Source organism: Sinocyclocheilus rhinocerous, unplaced genomic scaffold (assembly GCF_001515625.1).
Source record: "Sinocyclocheilus rhinocerous isolate Xijiao unplaced genomic scaffold, SAMN03320098_v1.1 scaffold807, whole genome shotgun sequence".
Taxonomy (NCBI): Eukaryota; Metazoa; Chordata; class Actinopteri; order Cypriniformes; family Cyprinidae; genus Sinocyclocheilus; species Sinocyclocheilus rhinocerous.
The window spans coordinates 464,595-484,877 of NW_015650326.1; the positions used below are offsets into that span (position 1 = coordinate 464,595).

Sequence of the window (20,283 nt, forward strand, 5' to 3'; positions counted from 1 at the left end):
CAACCGCTGGGTCAAAACAACCCAATTGCTGGGTTTGTCCCTATTTTACCCAGCACTGGGTTGTATTTAATCCAGCATTTTTTAGAGTGCAGTTTCAGAGGTTAAAAAGAATTTGTGATAAGGAGGAGGATTTTGATATCAAGGCCCAAGATATGATTCAAAGATTTAAAGAACGAGGATATAAAAATTATCATGTGATCTATAAGGCATATAATAAAGCTAAAAACATCAGTAGGGATGAATTATTGGTACACTCTAAAAAATGCTGGGTTAAATATAACCCAGTGCTGGGTAAAATGGGGACAAACCCAGCAATTGGGTTGTTTTGACCCAGCGGTTGTGAGGATCACTCATCAAGATTTCCCAATTAGTTTTTACAATTTTTCTTGATTTTATTTGCCTCTATACTGTATTGTCACGAAATAAACTGAATTTTCAGAATGACTTGATTTTTGTCTTTATACACTCTAAAAAATGCTGGGTTAAATACAACCCAATTGCTGGGTTTGTCCCTATTTTACCCAGCACTGGGTTGTATTTAATCCAGCATTTTTTAGAGTGTATAAAGACAAAAATCAAGTCATTCTGAAAATTCAGTTTATTTCGTGACAATACAGTATAGAGGCAAATAAAATCAAGAAAAATTGTAAAAACTAATTGGGAAATCTTGATGAGTGATCCTCACCTTAGGGAAGTTCTTCCTGAATCTCCTTCTAACGAGTTTAGAAAAGGACCAACTATTAAAGATAAATTGGTGAAAATAATTATCTTTGTGTTGTTTTTACATTCAATCAGGTGACTGTGTCATATGACTAATTGATAGTTCTGAATGTGTTTGTAGTTTGACACCCTGATGAAGGCTTGTTAGCTGCAACGCGTCGGTGTACTTGCGAGTTGTTTTAATGTAAAACCATGTGAGATAAAGGCTTTTTATTTTTCATTATATTTTCGAGTGCCTAGGCGTTATGAGTTTTTTTTGACAAATTAAGAAATCCTGCATCCAAACTAAAGAGCAACAATTTATGGACTTTATATCATATATTTGCATTTTTTGATGTATAGAGAAGTTATGTTTAGTATAGACCTTAATTTACAATTGATTTAAAACCCCATAGCAAAATCTCAGTTAACCCATGCTGAATTAGTCTTTTAGGTTTTAACATCACGGCTGAAAGGGATAGTTCGCCCAAAAATGAAAATCATTTCTTCACCCTCAAGTTGTTCCAAACCTGTATAAATGTCTTTCTTCTTCAGAACACAAAAGAAAATATTTTGAAGAATGTTGGTAACCAAACAGTTGACGGCAGAATTGAGCTGCACAGGATGGGCTGAGTACCCAGAGAAGTGTACTGGTGTCCCACCGCCAGAGACCTGCCGAGGAAAACACGGAGGTTAGCCGTTGACTGCTACAGTTTTTGGCAGCACTTCATTTTACAGTCCTTTTCTGTGTGTGCATACTACACTCTAAAAAAATGCTGGGTTAAATACAACCCAGTGCTGGGTAAAATAGGGACAAACCAAGGTTTTAACATCACGGCTGAAAGGGATAGTTCGCCCAAAAATGAAAATCATTTCTTCACCCTCAAGTTGTTCCAAACCTGTATAAATGTCTTTCTTCTTCAGAACACAAAAGAAAATATTTTGAAGAATGTTGGTAACCAAACAGTTGACGGCAGCCTTTGACTTCCATGGTATTTTTTTTGTTTTCTATACTATGAAAGTCAATGGCTACCATCAACTGCTTGGTTACTTGTGGATGAGTAAATTAATTTTCATTTTTGGGTGAACTATCTCTTGAAGCACTAATGGGAAGGCTGATTCATTTAATGAAGCAGTTTGTTTTTAAATCAGTAAAAACTGGTTTACTGCAACATTTGATGTCTTTTTGGATATGACAACGAAATATTACTAAGGTACAGTCATTTAAATATTAATATGTACTTAATTGTGGCTTTTCTTCACTATGTTTTGACTAAGTTATGTAATGTTAATAAATAGGTCACATGATAGTTTCGGGACCAATTCTCACTATTAACTAGTTGCATATTAGCATGCATATTAGCTGTTTATTAGCACATATTAATGCCTTATTCTGCATGACCATATTTTAGATCCCTTAATCTCTACCCCATACCTAAATTTAACAACTACCTTACTAACTATTAATAAGCAGCAAATTAGGAGTTTATTGAGGCAAAATCATAGTTAATAGTTAGTTAATATTGAGAATTGATTCCCAAACTAAAGTGTGATCAAAAATATTAACCCACACACAAATGCCATTTACATCAAATTTTATAAGTACACTGTAAAAAATGATTGTGATTTTAACAGTAAAAGACTGTAAAAATGCTACAGTTTCTATATATAAGTATTGTCCTCCTCTGCTCGTAGACAAACTGTTTGTGATGAGCTTTAGTTCATCATGTGACTTTCTCATCACCACCAGTTTTTGGTGGTTATCAGTGCATTACAATGGTTCAAAACAGATTTTAGTACTTAAATATGTTGGTTTATTAACATTACATCAGTTAATGAAATACGGTATTTTATTGTGAATTTAGATTAAGTCTGTAAAACCTAAAATGTTGCTACCATATTTTTTACAGTGAAGTTCTGGCAACCACAGCTGCCGGTATTTTACCGTAAATGTCACAGATTTTTTTTTACAGTGTATCTTGTCAAGTTACAGTTGTTTAATATGAGCAATAGCAATAATGATGCTTACCCTAGCAAAATATACATTTCTGTAATGAAGCTATCTAGTTTAGTCATTAAGAAACAGTTGATTTGGATTTTGTTAAATCTACATAACCCTAAACTGTGCTGTGTTATGCACAGACTTGTGCCTTAGACAAGAATCCCAACTGATTAAAGACCAAAACAACACATTCATAACTTCACCTTAGACAAACACACAAGCTGGCAATGTAATCCGTTTGAGCGCATGGTGAAGTATGTCTGTAAATGTGTGCGTGTTGCACACACGCTGAGATACTTCTGAAATGCCTTTTAGGAACGTCAGCGTGTTGCTGCTGTGAGATGCATTACCTTTACTGTGCCGGGACAAACACAATGAGAAATGTGGGGATTCCCTTTGACAGAAACAAACAAAACACGTCCCACCCACTTTACACACGTGCATCACTACATCTGTACAAACTGTCATAGTCCAGTGCACCTGACTAATGCCCATTGAGAGTGGGATTAGAGAGCGGCAAATAAATAATGTGCACAGAACAACAGAGTAATCTCAGTAATCAGAGCTGTGTGCAAACAGGGACTTTTGTTGTAATTGAGAAGTCATAATGTTACATAGTCACTGAATACAAAGAAGCACTGAGTGAAATATGATTTTCGAGTAGCTTTCATTATGGGGTGGATAAAGGCAGATCACATTCCTGTTCTCCAGTCTTTAAAATGTAGAAACTGAAATTCATTGGTAAGAGATTTTTACCTCTGGCTAACTATCAGGCTAAATATTTAAAGGCAGCATGATAGTCATTCTATAATTTAGGGTACATTTCACATCAGGAAAAAAGTGTAAAAACAACATGCTTTCACAATAAAACAACTATTGCTTTCAGCTGATATATTTTATCAGTGTATCTGCTAGTTGCCAAGCTTAGTCATTAAACACCATTTTGATATTACAAAGAAAAAGATGTTTTCCCTGGCGGTGAGTTTGTCAACTATGTTATGGACAAAGTGTATTGGTTTACAGGTAACACAGCTGACAATTTCACCATTTTGCCTTGTCTGGCCAACCAAAGGTTATTTTCTTGATCAGGTTAACCTCATTCTTATTTATTCTTCTTCTTATTTTTTAAATAAAATCATAAAAATATTGCAAACCATAACAATGTACCCAACATAGTTTACAAGCAATTAATAGACTCCATGAATATAGGTCATTGGACGTCAAATATAAATAAAATTTACGATAATTTGTTCAAAATGTCCACTGCAGAAGAAAATGACATCACATGATGCTGGTCACGTGGTTTTGTAATAAAACATTTTTTAGTTTTCGGGGGTGTTTGGTTAGTATTTTTGTGGACATGAGCGAAATGAAATATTTTCTTTTATTTGAAAGAAAATACTCTATTTTTAAGGTATTTAGATTGTAGAAATACATTTTATATATTTATAATCTTGACTTTACATTTTTTTATTCATTGTTCTGAACTCAAGACTCACAAAGCGGACATTGCAAACACTGCAATTTAAGGGACATAAAGAAAATTTCAAACAATCTGAAAAACAGGGTGCACAAAATATATGCATGAGATTCTAGTATATATGTGACCCTGGACCACAAAACCAGTCTTAAGTGTCAATTTTTCAAAATTGAGATCTATACATCATCTGAAAGATGAATAAATAAGCTTTCCATTGATGTATGGTTTGTTAAGATAGGACAATATTTGGTTGAGATACAACTATTTTAATATCTGGAATCTGAGGGTGCAAAAAAATCAAAATATTGAGAAAATCACCTTTAAAGTTGTCCAAATGAAGTTCTTAGCAATGCATATTACTAATCAAAAATTGTTTAACCCAACCTTCTGGGTAGTAACCCAACCGCTGGGTCAAAACAACCCAATTGCTGGGTTTGTCCCTATTTTACCCAGCACTGGGTTGTATTTAACCCAGCATTTTTTAGAGTGTATGTACTTACTATAGTAATTACGGTAACACTTTATTTTAAGGAGAAATTCTCACTATTAACTAGCATGCATATTACTAGCATATTGACTGTTTATTACTACTTATAAAGCACATATTAATGTCTTATTCAGTATGACCATATTTTAGATGCCTTAATCCGACCCTATACCTAAATTTAACAACTACCTTACTAACTAATAATAAGCAGCAAATTAGGAGGTTAATGAGGCAAACGTCGTAGTTAATAGTTAGTTAATAGTAAGAATTGGACCTTAAAATAAAGTGTGACCGTAATTACAATAGCTGGGTATTAACTTGGAACTAACCCTAGCTACGTCCAATCCCAAACCTATCCTTAACCCTTGTTAAGTCCATGTAGTTACATTTTAGTTCTTAATACTTTTTTTTTGATAAGTCCACTCTATGTATACATACTGAAAAAATAAAATTGCATTTGCTGAACTTCATTGCTACCTAAGATATGAATGTTGTCTTGAATACGGACAAACCGATCAATGCACCAGATTTAACAAAAAAATCCACAATGCATAGCCACAGAGACAGTGGCGAATGAATAAGTGAATATAACTGAAAAGGCCAGTTTAGAACAGAATTCATGCTGTTCATGGTGGTTTGCTGCTGGTCTAGCTGAAGGACCTGTTCATTAGCAACGGCAGAGATGGTTTAAGCCAAGTCACCTTTATTTCTAGTGCTTTATACAATACAGATTGTGTCAAAGCAGCTTCAACAGTGATAAACAAGAAAAAAATATATCTCTCTTACAGATAAACTCAACTTACAGAGACCCAGTGACTTAAGACTGCTTTTGTGCTCTAGGGTCACATATTCTCTTAATGAATAAAATATGATATTTCTGAATAAAAATGTTAATTATCATCAATGGATATGAAATGTACCCTTAATTATACAATGACTCGATGAATTCCCTTTGATTCTCTTATTGTAGGCCTACCTTTATCCAGCACTGGTCCAAAGATGGCCAGGTTGTCATTAATAGTCGTGCAATTCCATCTGCGGCCTCGGAACTGATGCTGACACTCTTGGATGCCGATTTTCACCCCCTCTGCCACGCTAGGCATGATTTCCACATAAAATGTGTTTTTTGAACATTAAAGCATGTCAACATATTAAAATGCTTGGTTAAATACAACCCAGTGCTGGGTAAAATAGGGACAAACCCAGCAATTGGGTTGTTTTGACCCAGCGGTTGGGTTACTACCCAGAAGGTTGGGTTAAACATTTAACCCAACCGCTGGGTCAAAACAACCCAATTGCTGGGTTTGTCCCTATTTTACCCAGCACTGGGTTGTATTTAACCCAGCATTTTTTAGAGTGTATGTACTTACTTTAGTAATTACGGTAACACTTTATTTTAAGGAGAAATTCTCACTATTAACTAGCATGCATATTACTAGCATATTGACTGTTTATTACTACTTATAAAGCACATATTAATGTCTTATTCAGTATGACCATATTTTAGATGCCTTAATCCGACCCTATACCTAAATTTAACAACTACCTTACTAACTAATAATAAGCAGCAAATTAGGAGGTTAATGAGGCAAACGTCGTAGTTAATAGTTAGTTAATAGTAAGAATTGGACCTTAAAATAAAGTGTGACCGTAATTACAATAGCTGGGTATTAACTTGGAACTAACCCTAGCTACGTCCAATCCCAAACCTATCCTTAACCCTTGTTAAGTCCATGTAGTTACATTTTAGTTCTTAATACTTTTTTTTTGATAAGTCCACTCTATGTATACATACTGAAAAAATAAAATTGCATTTGCTGAACTTCATTGCTACCTAAGATATGAATGTTGTCTTGAATACGGACAAACCGATCAATGCACCAGATTTAACAAAAAAATCCACAATGCATAGCCACAGAGACAGTGGCGAATGAATAAGTGAATATAACTGAAAAGGCCAGTTTAGAACAGAATTCATGCTGTTCATGGTGGTTTGCTGCTGGTCTAGCTGAAGGACCTGTTCATTAGCAACGGCAGAGATGGTTTAAGCCAAGTCACCTTTATTTCTAGTGCTTTATACAATACAGATTGTGTCAAAGCAGCTTCAACAGTGATAAACAAGAAAAAAATATATCTCTCTTACAGATAAACTCAACTTACAGAGACAGTTCAGATTCTGATGTAAAGCAGCTCTAAAAGACAATAGTGCCATTATTCAGTCAGTTCAGTGTTGGTTCTGTTCAGATAGGGCTGCACGATGAGTCATCTTTCAGCCGTGATCACGATTTCTGTTTCTCTCAATTTATTAAGCATAATCATCTGTGATATTTGCCCGCTGGTTATGTTTACCAAGGTATTCTCACTGGTTTAGCTAGTTAAGAGGCCTGATGGGGCATAGCAGCACACTAGCGTGTCCCATGCTGGATCCAAACCAGAACATTTGTGACACTGGACCACAAAATATTTATACATCATCTGAAAGCTGAATAAATAAGCTTCCCATAGATGTATGGTTTGTTAGGATAGGACAATATTTGACCGAGATACAACTATTTGAACATCTGGAATCTGAGGGTGCAAAAAAAAATCTAAATATTGAGAAAATAATCTTTAAAGTTGTCCAAATGAAGTTCTTAGCAATGCATATTACTACTCTAAAATTAAGTTTGAATATATTTACGGTAGGAAATTTACAAAATATGTTCATGGAACATGACCTTTACGTAAACGATTTTTGGCATAAAAGAAAAATCTATAATTTTGAACCATACAATGTATTTTTGGCTATTGCTACAAATAAACCCCAGCGACTTAAGACTGCTTTTGTGCTCCAGGGTCACATTTGATGCTGGTATTTTCAGTCAGGATTTAAAATAAGCTTAATTTTGCTCAAAGCGCAGACCCTCCTTTACTAACTACTCCTATTTACCGCATTATCACGGGTGTATCATTTACAAGTTAGCTGAAAAAGCCAGAAAAGTGTAATTTGAACAATTATAGGATCAAAGTGTAACATGTGTGGATGGACTCCATGTCCTAAAATGAGGAGATCAATCTAACACTTGGCATTATATATGTACCACACCAGTTCAAAAAATGTAGCAGCAGGAACTATTGTTGCTTGTGTTGTTTGAACCTGTCATAGGCATTGAAGATCTTTGGCTTTGTGGGAGGGGTTCGGATAAAGCCATAACACGTTGCTAAGTGGTAAACAAACATGAAAGCCCCAGCTGAGACAGGAGCAGTATACTGATCAAGGATTCACAGTGTGGGACAGGTACCTTGTCATTAAGGGCCACCGACATCCTTAAACTGTCCAAAAGTGAAATAGGTCTGTGGTTTGCTGTAATGACACAGTGTGCACTGGTCTGGCTGAGCATCAGAGGATGCTTGACTTATGTTAGTTTGAACTCGACCATTCTTTGATGACACACGGCTCAGATGCGACTCATGTGCTGACATGCTTTTAACTTACAATTCAGAGTTTCCATTGCACTGTTGTGGAAAGTTTGTCAGTTTGTCAGTCAGTACTAGGTGTTTTGCTACTGTTTTTCTACTTTGTTGTCATCGATTTCAAATCTAACATATAATCTGTATCCTTACTCTACCTTAACTATGATAAATTAGTACAAGACTTAGTGTATCTGATATGCTAAAAACTCATGTTAAGAACAAGACACATCTCACCATAACACCTCTCATGATTTCAGAAACAAGATTTCAAAAATCACAATATTTTAGATAAACAACAACAAAAAATATAACTCAATAGAGAGTGTGTAAAGTGAATATGTGTAAACTCTTTGAATGAAATTGAGCTTAAGCATGTGACAACAACCACCAACAAATGTTGTCACGAGCAACTGAAAAGGCCACTAGCATAGAAATATGTAAGCAGAAGCCTCATTCGTTAAGGTGTACATATTAGCGTCAGTTTTCACGCATACGTAAGAGTGTTGTACAAGGGTTCTGCAAGCTGTTTGTCCAATGGATTTCAAAAAGTGGTAGGGAGCGAATTGCAAATTGGCAAAAAAGTGGTGGGAGCATGTCCCACAATCCCACAAACAACACCAATGTTCTCTATTAAAGGACTTTTAAAACATTTTTATTTACCATTTAGTATTTTTGTTTCAATTAAAATAAATTTACAGAAATGTTAGAATAAAAAGGAATAGCTGAATAAATCATACAAGGCGTAATTGCTTTATGTTAACTATGAAGGGAACAGAATTACATTTAAAATAGAATTTTCATATAGTTTGGACACACTTCCGTTTTAAGCCCCGCCTACCTCCGGGACTATTGTGATCACGATTTCTGTTTCTCTGGATTTATTAGTCGTCAGCGATATTTGCTTTTATTCAATAATTGATTTATTCATAGCGGCATTTGCGTTATCTTGCAACAAGCTTTTCGCAGGCTTTCATGGTTGCGTTTGCCAGATGTCAAGAATTTTAATCAATGAAATCAAAGAAAGTCTAATACAGACAATCTGTTTTCTTTCACTCGGTCGTTTGTGCGTGCGGTGACTAAATCTGCGAGCAAACCATGCGAGTTGACATTCTTGTGATTTGTGGCCTATGTGAAATTGCACTCATTCTGATGAAACGTAAGTGCAATCAGCCCTAATTTTGGATATTAAATATTAACATATTTTAATAATACATATTAACACATTTTAATGTTTACAGTTAAAATGAAAGCGACGTGTCTGTGAAGGTGTGAGCAGTCTCAATTAGCTGTGCGTGTTGACCTGTGTTACGAGCCGATTACTAATGACAACAAGAGGGCCCCTCAGTGACCCCTGACCGGCAGCGATTAGACCTGTAGGGCTCTCTCAATGACAAAGACTGTGACACTCCCTCATCAGCTGATGCACCTCCAACCGGTTCCTATACCTGCTGCATTCCACAACACTTCCTCTCCTCCATTGTTCTGAGAGGGAAGTTATGGATCTCTGATTGTAAAGGAAATTAATGATGGCTTAGATCAACCATGTTGGCCTAAAGCATGAATTTCATTGTGTGTGATTATAGTAGGCTACATCATTGATTTTTGAAAAGAGTACAGAAAGTACTTGAACTGAATTATGCTTGAGAAATTGAGACTGCTGAATTATGCTTGAGACTCTTTGATGTCTTTCTATAACTGCTCTTGTCTAAACTGACTTCAAATAGGTTATGCTTTGTACAAGTTGATCCCTGGCATTATTTTACTGTGAGTCAGGCCTTTTTACATCTTTCTCGGTAAGGAGCTTAATCTGAATTTTACTTTAAAGTCTAAGGGAGCACAGAACAAGAGGGAACTTGAATGAAACTGGCCCGAGAGAAGTTCCAAACCTCATCTAGCAGGGTGTAGCGAAACTATGAGGATTTGTTCACTAAGTAATTCCTATTACAATTTGACCTTTTCTTAGCCTTTGTCAGTCCTTTGCCTCAGGGGCCAAGTAGCCTCTCAAACCAATGGCACGGGACGTTTACGCCCGCCCCGTCTGTCTCACGCTGTTGCATGCATTTCTTTTACATGCATACAAATACACAACCAACCCTCAGTGCTACCCAAGGGCAGAACTAGGGGGTGGCCAGGGGTGGCCGTGGGCAAGACTGACCGATGCTTGAATTGCGATTAAAATATCGGTCAGCTGCCGTTTCTGTCTCTTTTTTCTTTACAAGGATTGAGCTCATTTAGACCTAGTACCGCCTCTTTATGGTCACAACACACAGGAGACAGATAGAACTGTTGTAATTAATTTATTTTGAGAACTTATCGAATGTTAAAAATTCATTGATTAATTTCTCAGTATGTTTTTGAAAACATTAATTGATTATATATAATTGAACGAAGGCTGGCTAATCTTTGAATGCTAGTTATCTGCATGTCTAATCCATGAGGATGCAATGATGGAGAACAAGCTGTTGAGAACCAGAACCAAGCTGACTGAGCAAGCTCAACTTGAGGTGTGGAATAAGACAAAATGGTCAAATTCACTCAGTATTACTTGATCTACTCAATCACAATACAATTAAGTACATTAATGTTTAGTTGTGTGGTAGGCACTAAAACAGTACAGTAGTTTTATATTTGAACTCATTTTTATGTTGAACACTGGTGCAACCACAAGCACTATCCTCAAATAAAACAATCGGATAAATTGCACAAAATTATGCCCAGGTTGCATTTAACCCCAAAATCAAAAGATTATTATTATTTTTTTTTTTGTAATTACCATTATTCTCAGTAGTGATTCTCCAGTTATTCTACATCTTCATTACTGTAATTCCTAAAGGGGGTCATATGACGTTTCTAAAAAAGAACATTATTTTATGTATTTGGTGTAATGAAATGTGTTTATGCGGTTTAATTTCCACATTATTTTCCACATACTGTACATTATTGTTTCTCCTCTATGGCCTGCCTTTCTGAAACGTATCGATTTTTACAAAGCTCATCGGTCTGAAAAAGCAAGGTGTGCTGTGATTGGCCAGCTATCCAGTGCGTTGTGATTGGCCGAATGCCTCAAGCGTGAGACGGAAATGTTACGCCCCTCACCATACTGTGATGCCGTGTCCCGGCATGACGAGACAAAACCAATAAAACCCATTATAAACAAGGCATTTGTTGAATCCAGTGGGAACATAATTACTGATTATAATGACTTTACTATACTGTCTTTTTACGCGTTGCGTTGCATCGCGCCGCGTAAACATAAAACCATGTCTGCATTTGTGATCAACAAGTGCTACTCTACACTGCTTAAAACTTGCGTTTGAATCGTCAGTGGCAAATCCTTTAAATATGAAAACGTACTTACAGTCTGTGAGTCAGAACAGCCGGCATTGTCTACTCTCCCAGGATCAGGAAACAGTCCTCCATAAAATGCGCTGCACACATCTGAATATTTGGGTTGAACTGTTCTGGAACAGTGTTGTAAATACAACTTAACCACTGATTTCTAGTCGTGTCCATTTTTGGAAGACCAAACAAAGTAGTTTCAATTTCACAAGCATCTCACACGGTGGGCTTGATAACGGCGCGGCCGGCGGATTCGACGAAGGAGCGGCCGGCAGGCTTGCGGCAACCACATGTGACGACCCCGGGCTGGACTCCACTTCGTCCACGGTGAAAGCCGATCCGGCGATCCACAGCGCAAAGTTACGCCTTCTTTCTTTGCGTGAACATTTGGGCGGCGTTATGCAAATCCTCCCACACAGTGATGTAGAAATGTGGGGGCGTGTTTAAAAGAGGCGTTTTAGGAGGGCGGGGACGAGTCTTAACTTTGATAAAGAATATCTCTTTGGTTTTGAGACTTTAGTCTTTGCAACTTTAGGGATCTTATCTATGCACGAACAGCTTGTAAAACTCCAAAGAGAAAGGAAAACTTGAAATCGCATCATTGACCCCTTTAAGATGAATTATAGAAAAAAAACTACGGTGTAATGCAATGATGTTTATTTAAATTAAACGGTACAACAAATCATTATGAGTACATTGTTTTTTCACCGTAATCAGAGATTTACAGTTTCAATTGAGCTGTAAATGAGATTCATAATTTCTTATTTGTTTATTTTTATAATTTTTTTTATGGCATTGAGAAGTTTCATTATATTCTCCCAAAATGCCAAGAGAGGCTACGTTACAATCATTTCACCACAAGTAAGCCTTGATTAAGGACTTCAGGTATACTGCAGTCAAGACTAAAGTGATAATTAATAGGCTCTGTTGACGGCTAGAATCACCACCTCATACTTTGGTATTGTACTTTGCCAGAAGCTGATGAATTTGAGACGTCACCACCGCTGAGTGAGGTGAACAGGTGTTTCAGTGACATGTCCTCGTGCTCAGCTGTCTTGGGCGTGTGTCTGCCCCGTCATCTGTTGTAGCTCATGATACTGAGATCACCATCATTTATTAAGAACAGAGAACTCGGGCTCTCTAAAAACAAATGAAAGCACATTTGGCCAAAACGAATTCATTGTTACTGCACTGAGATTGGATAAGCTGGTATTTCTTGAAGAATATGTAGATAGAATCCAATGCAACACAAGCATTTATAAGGTTGTCATGATTTGCATCAGGCGTGTGAAACTCATTCTTTGAACCAAGCTTGTGCCAAACTTTCATATTTTAGCGATATCCCAAACGAAAGGATGACAAACTGACATCCACCCTCCACCCTGGCAGAACAGTACAGTCTTTACCTCCCCGAAATCTTTTAAAGCCAGGTAATTAAACGACAAAAGGACAGAAATGAACATTCCGTTTGCTCTGGAGTCTTAGATATATTTGCTCACTTTTCATCTGAAGTGTATCCAGTCTAGGTTTTAATGCATATTTCAGCAAGCCCAAGCAAGTGCACCTCTGAATTACCACTTTACTTGTAGGCCCTGGGGCCACAAAGCCGACTTTGACATCAAGAGAAAAGTGTTTTGGAGAAGGAATGTGCAGCAAGCTTTCACCTCCAGTTATTTATCTTTTAAGGTGGAGCGCAGGGGTGGAGGTGCAGTCAGGCAACACTATGTCATGAGGAGATGCAGGAAGCCATGAACCTGGTCTCTATACCTGACCCACATCAAAAACCTCCTTCATAGTGGTCTTCACAGTGCTACCAAGCAAAACGTTATCCAACAGTACATGTATAGATACACCTGTACTGTCCAGGTCTCCTCTGAATGGACATCAGCAGTCCTGCATTAAATCACTGCGGTCTTGACTGCAGGTTATCATATCACATAACTCTCTCAGCTGAAGAACCGCAGGCCATTCTGCTGAGTTAAATTGCCCAGCCATGTTTTCACGTATATGCACCTTCTGTTAGGGGAAACTGAAACTCTGTGGCTTGTTTCTTGGGAAAAATAAAGAACAATCTGTCTACCTAAAAACTGAATCGATTTATTAGGTACTTTATTTATACCTCTGTCAAAAGCTGATTGTTTAAACCAAGAGAACCTGGCACATTCAATCAGAAGCAGTCGTTTCTAACAAAGTGAGGCAGTACATTTTACATTAAAAAAACACTATAGACTGATCTAGGTCAAACTTGACACTTTCTGATACTTCTCACAATTTACCATGAAGCTGAGTTGAGGCTGGAGCTGAAAAAAAAATATGTCACTCCAGAAGCAATGCACATTTTGTACAGCTTGACAGCTGTACTGATGGTGAGATGGTTAGCTGTATACCTCAGTGTTTTTATATGGATTATTTGACAGTTTGATACCTTGATGGTAAATGTTCTGTACTTCTATAGCACACCCCTGAGCTTGAAACAGAAGAACACTTAAGCATTACTTTTAAAAAGAGTGCATATTATGGAAATATCATACTTTAAAAGAACATATTTAATTGGGTTTCTAAAAACATTGCACTGTGTTCAGAAACCTAATTGCATGCTATTTACAATTAAATGAAAGGTTTAATTTATACTAAATGCAATGAGTTGAATTTAAGAGTGTTTTGACACAATTAAGTACATCTTTATATGTAATTTCATAATTACTTTTATTGTCTTTGAAATATGGTCAAAGTGTACAAGTGTTGAAAGTACTGACAAGCATTTATGGTAAATTGAAATATACTTTAATGTCATTTCTATTGAAACTTGTATGTCATGTATTTAAACGTATTTGTAATTACACATTAATTATGATGTTGTAATTTAGCACATATATTAAATGCATCAAATAACTATTTTTTTAATAACTTCACTACAGTTAAAATTACAATCAAGTACTTTACGTGTGCTTTAGTCAGCACTTAAAAATAAGTGTTGCTCTTCAAAAGATGATTAAACACATTATTAAAACAAATGAGTTAAAATGTTCTTTTAAAGTAAAACTTTTCATTTGATTTTTCTTTGCGCTTTTTAAATGTGTACTTAAATGTGTTACGAAACATAGTCAAAAAAGTGTATTTTCTTTAAGAGTGGTCTTTTATTTCATTAATATTATCTGCAAGTACAGGTTTTTTCTTGTACGATTTGAAGTACATAACAAGTGCACATTCAATACAATTAAGTACAATCTTTTTCCACAAGGGTTGGCGGCTCATAATAAGCAATTGAAGTTTCTGGATGCTGTTTTCTGAGCTGGCATTGTGAATGAGAAGGAAAGCAGAGCTTTTAAAATTTCAAGAGGGTCAGACAGACAACAATCAACAAAAAAGAGCAGCCTGGACTGTGACTAATGACCGACTCAATTACAACTTTTACAACCACTGAGAAAACTCTGCTTTATTGTCTTGCCTCCCTGAAACAATGATCTTTTATGTGTGTGAGTGAAATCGGTGGAGAACACTTTGAATGTTTGCTGTGTCAGTTATGAACATTACTTTTTTTGTACAAGCATGAAGTTATTTTAAGAGAATATTTGTAAAGAAATACACTGAGAATTCCAGTGGATTTTTAAAAAATATGTTATGATAATCTGCATATTCTTAACAATCAATTAGATGGGTTTAAAATCATTTCCCAACCTCACCAGCTACAATCGCCGATTTTACTTTATTGTCATTATTATAGTAAGTGGTTTAGGCCTATTTAAAATACAATAATTACAACGAAGTGTTCAAAAGCCTATACAATAATGATGATAAAAAATATAACAACTAAAATCAAATTCTGAATATGCATAAGGCTAATTTGAATGAATGCAGCGAAAGCGAAGTCTCTGATTAACGAAACTAATTGAACAGCTACGTTAACAGCATTGATTTATTATAAATAACATGTAGTACAAATAGCCTATCGTTTCCTCACATAGGTTTTATTTAAAGACAACACGGTTTGACGTCCAGCCTGTCGTAAAATATCACACAAAGTCAACATCTGAATCACTGAGAATATTTAAAATGGTTAAACCGTTGGGTAAATGAAAATAACTAATTATGCTAACAATTTCAATGAACGAATCGAACGTTTTAATTAATACATTGGACACGAGTTACACTTATTATAGGTCTATGTTGACAAAAGTTGATCCTGCAATGTACTTACAAAACGATTAACAGGTGCACGACAGACAGACAGACAGACAGACAGACAGACAGATAGACAGATAGATAGATAGATAGATAGATAGCGTTACCGATCATCATATCAATACCGGTATTTTAGAAGTGAGGTCAAAGACATTTTCAATCCCCCAAATCATTGTCAAGTTGAAAGCTTGTCATTTACCCTTTCTAGACTACCAAACTCATTGTATTTAACAGAGAAAGGTTAAAAAAGTCATAAAACTTACCACCATATCGGGTAACTTGCCATGACGCGCGTGAGCCCACAAAAAAGAAACAGGAAATATCCAAGATATATCATCCTTTAAAAAGTTAGGCTTAAACAGACACACACCCCCCCGGTTTAAAGCCCCTCATACGCAAAAATGAAAACGTGTGAATTGCTTATTTGACTTGTGTTAGTTTTTCTGGCAGTATTGCTTGCTTCGCTGTGTTCAAATGATTCCAATCAAGCTGTTTTGTTATTTAAAAAATAAATAAAATAATTTGAACCCTTTTTTTTTTTATTGTTAAATAATGTTGATTTTTTTTAAAAGTTAGTTATGGCATAAACTACAGTTACACATAGCAGAACACAAACTTACCATCAGATAAGGAGCCATAATTTCTCCCTCTCCTGTTTCCTGCACTTCGGTGGTGTTGCATGATTTCAGGAAGGAAGGGTCAGTCCTTTCCAGAACCCTGAAATCAGAGAATATTATTTAGTGTTTATTAAATCTTATTTGTTCATATTTTATGCCCTTAAAAACAAGGACCATAGAAAAAACAAACATCAGCTTGAGAATATTTGAGGCTTTCAATATCTTGGGTCATTTTGTTTAATCCTCTGATTAAAGATTAAGGCCCGGTTTCACAGACAGGGCTTAAACTAAGCCAGGATTAAGTCTTGCTACTTTAACTAGGCTACAAAAAATAGGCCTAATGTCAAGATACTAAACCCTAATTTGCTTCCAAATAGACTTTGCAGCATTTCAAATAGCTACATAAAATTCAAATAAACACGGGCAATATTGCTCGGGATAAAACTGATCTGTCCATCTTATAACAACTTTAACTGAAACGGTACGTTTGCCTCATGCTAAGATCATGGAATTGATCAAAATTGACTATTGATAATCATAATGATTATAATATAAAGACAAATAATCATAATCTATGTTATAATTATACAATGATAGCTAGGTTATAACGCTGTTTTTTTGCCGAATAGGAAACTTTCTTTTTATATGCAGATGTTGCAATATTTCTACAAGCTTCAGAGTAAATTCCATCAAAGCACGTGTTGTCTTTCCGACTGGACGTGTGTTCATCGTGTGGATTCATATTCATTGATCCTCTACACACCTGCTCAGATGCGGTCTGTGGTGGAACAGGTCCTTTATTATACCTGTTGAAAAAAACAGCATATGCTGGTTAGGTATGTTTTGACGCTGGGATGCTGGTTTATGCTGGTCCTTTTGCTGGTTTATGCTGGTCATGTGCTGGCAAAGGACCAGCATAAACAAGCAAAGGACCAAGTCACTCAGGCAGCCTGAACTGCAAATGCTCGGGACACTCACTGTTTTAATAGTTATTGGGACATGCAAGGCTTTGTGTGTTATATATACATAAGGTTGTCAGCATAAACCAGCAAAAGGACCAGCATAAAGCAGCAAAGGACCAGCATAAACCAGCAAAGGACCAGCATAAACCAGCAAAGGACCAGCTTAAACCAGCAAAGGACCAGCATAAACCAGCATCCCAGCGTCAAAACATACCTAACCAGCATATGCTGTTTTTTTCAACAGGGTAGCCTACAGAGATCTAAAGGAGAAGCTCACATCGAGTAAATAGGAAAAGCTAATTAACGAATTAATGAATCTCACGTTCTCCCTCATCATAAAGTCATGTAACGAGTAACTTGCAGATCTAATCAGAGAATTCTTTCCGACTATTAACCGCTAAATAATATTGACCAACTGCTGCATAAAACTGCATATTTCTTTAACATAATAGGACACTAGTCAAATAACAAGATAACAGATTTCCTTAAGGGCCTACATAGACTTTTACATTTATTCAAAGGTCAAAGAGACTTTTAACGACTTTTAACCATTTCTTAACAACTCGTGTTTTTGATGTAGCTATAATATTTTCATTCATTCATCACTGTCTCATGCGTTCTTTATTTAACGACTGCAGCTAATGAGTTACATGTGCAGGACTGCGTTCAAACACGTTTCTGTTTCATATGTCTCCATCTAGTGGCAATGAGCAGCATCAAACTCGATGTTGCTCTTCAAGTTGCTCAGCACAATATTTGAAATTAAGCTAATATTTTGACACAGTGAGTACCGTCCATAAAGCATCAAATTGTCATTTCTTCCACATCTTCAGTGCCAGTGAACGTTCTCTGTCTAAAGCTGACCTTCCTGTTAACATCTGACCTGACCAACCTATGCAATGACATACATTTATTGCCATTAAGTCATAAACTAGTGATTTCTGGAAGTTATTTTGAATGCCTCTGTGTTGTAATAAGTGACTCGCCTGTGTTGAATGAGAAAATTAACTTTTGGATTAGATATTCATTAATGGAATGGTTTACCCAAAAATAATATGTGTGGATCCATGTTTTTTCAAATCCAAAGGCATATGACTTTCTTTCTTCATGTAAAAAAAAAATAAATAAATAAAATAAAAAGTAGGCTACACATAAATAGAGTACTTTTTTTTTTTTTTTGGGTGAACTATTCCTCTAAGCTTTGAATAATTCATATTTAGTAAAAACTGATTAGTGGTGTTGAAGAGATAGCCTACAGGTTTCCAGGCAGAGCATAATAAAAAGACAAATTATTTGAAGACTCCATTTCTTTATTTGCACAACCAATAATCCATGCAGTTTGTTTGGTGATAATAAACATACTCTTTTTACATGCAGACACCCATTCGTAGGGTGTTCTGTGAAAGTAAGTTCTGTGTTTGACATAGAGTGTGTTTTTACTTGTTATTTCTGGAAAAGAGACAGCAGAGGTGTGAGTCGAGGTGCTTTTTCCATCATCATGACCTCACAGGCAGAGTCAGCATTGAAAACATACTCAAATGACATGAACAACGTCAGCTGCTGTCCCGTCCACAGCATCAATAGTGGAGGAGAAATATGAAACAGACCAAAATGTTTGAGGTTCTGCTTCAGAGTCCAGCTAACAGAGCTTGAACAGGGTGAGGTGTTGGTTACAGCATGTGGGCACAGTGTCAGCTCTATTATTCCAGCCATGAGAATGGAATATGATTAATATTGCCCCCAGGTGAGTATGAATTCAGCGAACCTTCACACTTTTTCCTCCTTACCCAACTACCGGATCATGATGACAAAGTTTTTCTAAAACTTCTTGACATTTGGGACATTTAATAAAGGGGTCATTTATTATTATTTTAGAATGTTCCTTGAGGACCACTAATGCACTTATATGTAAGGTTTTTACATAAAAAATTACATCCTAATTTAGAAATAGTTGGCCATATTCTGTTTTGTTTTTGACCGTCTGGTTTGAATACTGATTTTAAAGGGACGTGTCTCCTTTAAGACTTCAACGTAAACGCATGAAACAACATGGAACTGTTGAAATACGATTACAATAACAGTTGCTTAGATTAACTAATGTAAAGTGTGGATTTAAATGTTTCTTTGAACACTGTTTTTTGCAGCATTGAACAATTGTGGATGGCCAAATTTTTGTTCAGCGTAAGCTCACTTACATTCACCAATTCTCTCGCCGTAACCAACAAAGTGTAGAAACGATGTAAATGTGAGATTTCTTATGCATTGCAGAACTTGTGCTGAACTATAGTTATTGACAGCTCCAGCGATTATAAAGCGAGCATTCTTTGAATGTTTTTTGTATATAATCACAATTTAAAGGGGTCATATGATGCGATTTCAATTTTTCCTTTCTCTTTGGAGTGTTACAAGCTCTTTGTTTTTAATGCTACTAAAAGGAACGTGAATATGAGTGGATGTTCAGTTGATGGCTTGATTTTGCCGATGCATAAACAGAAATAAACAATTTTGAGACAGAATGGCGGGCTACATGCGTCTTTACATATCAAAACAGTAATTTATCACAGATCAAGCTTTAGAATTAACATTAGTGACATGATCAGGCACTTTATTGAAAATAAATAGCCAAATGTTAGAATTCTTCAGGCAGTCTTGAAACGTATGTTTTTATAGCACAATGACCTCTTGTCAAAAGATCAAGGAAATGTTGATTTCTCAATTCATGCCTGTTTAAACAGAGCTACTTCTGAGCTACTGTAGACATACATGAGCACATTACCTTAGTTAATGTAAAACCATAACATGGTGGAAGTTGAATATTTATAACATTGAGGCATAACTAGGTGTTTCTTCAACAGGAACCTTTATGTCCCAGCTAAAACCGTTTTCTTTTATAATTTTATATAATAAATATTTTTGTATTTTTGTTATTAAATATAAATGAATTATTAACTGTAATAAAAATTCACTGTCTCAGCTGTGATGTAATTTCTACCATAACTAACAATTTAGTTAATAAAATTTTTTTTTTTTTTTTTTTTTTTTAGTTGTCGGTTTAGTTTAAT

General features: G+C 35.9%; 1 protein-coding gene across 1 annotated transcript in view; it reads right to left on the reverse strand.

The window, feature by feature from the left end:
* LOC107711673 (protein Wnt-3a) overlaps positions 1-5,783 on the reverse strand; it is a gene marked incomplete at its 5' end in the record, with an annotated part of 11,510 nt that extends 5,727 nt beyond the window's left edge. Inside the window, one exon of the mRNA XM_016516693.1 lies at positions 5,645-5,783. Within this exon, the coding sequence (XP_016372179.1) occupies positions 5,645-5,783 (139 nt within the window). The remainder of the gene's footprint in view (positions 1-5,644) is intronic.
* Between the last annotated feature and the right edge of the window lie 14,500 nt (positions 5,784-20,283).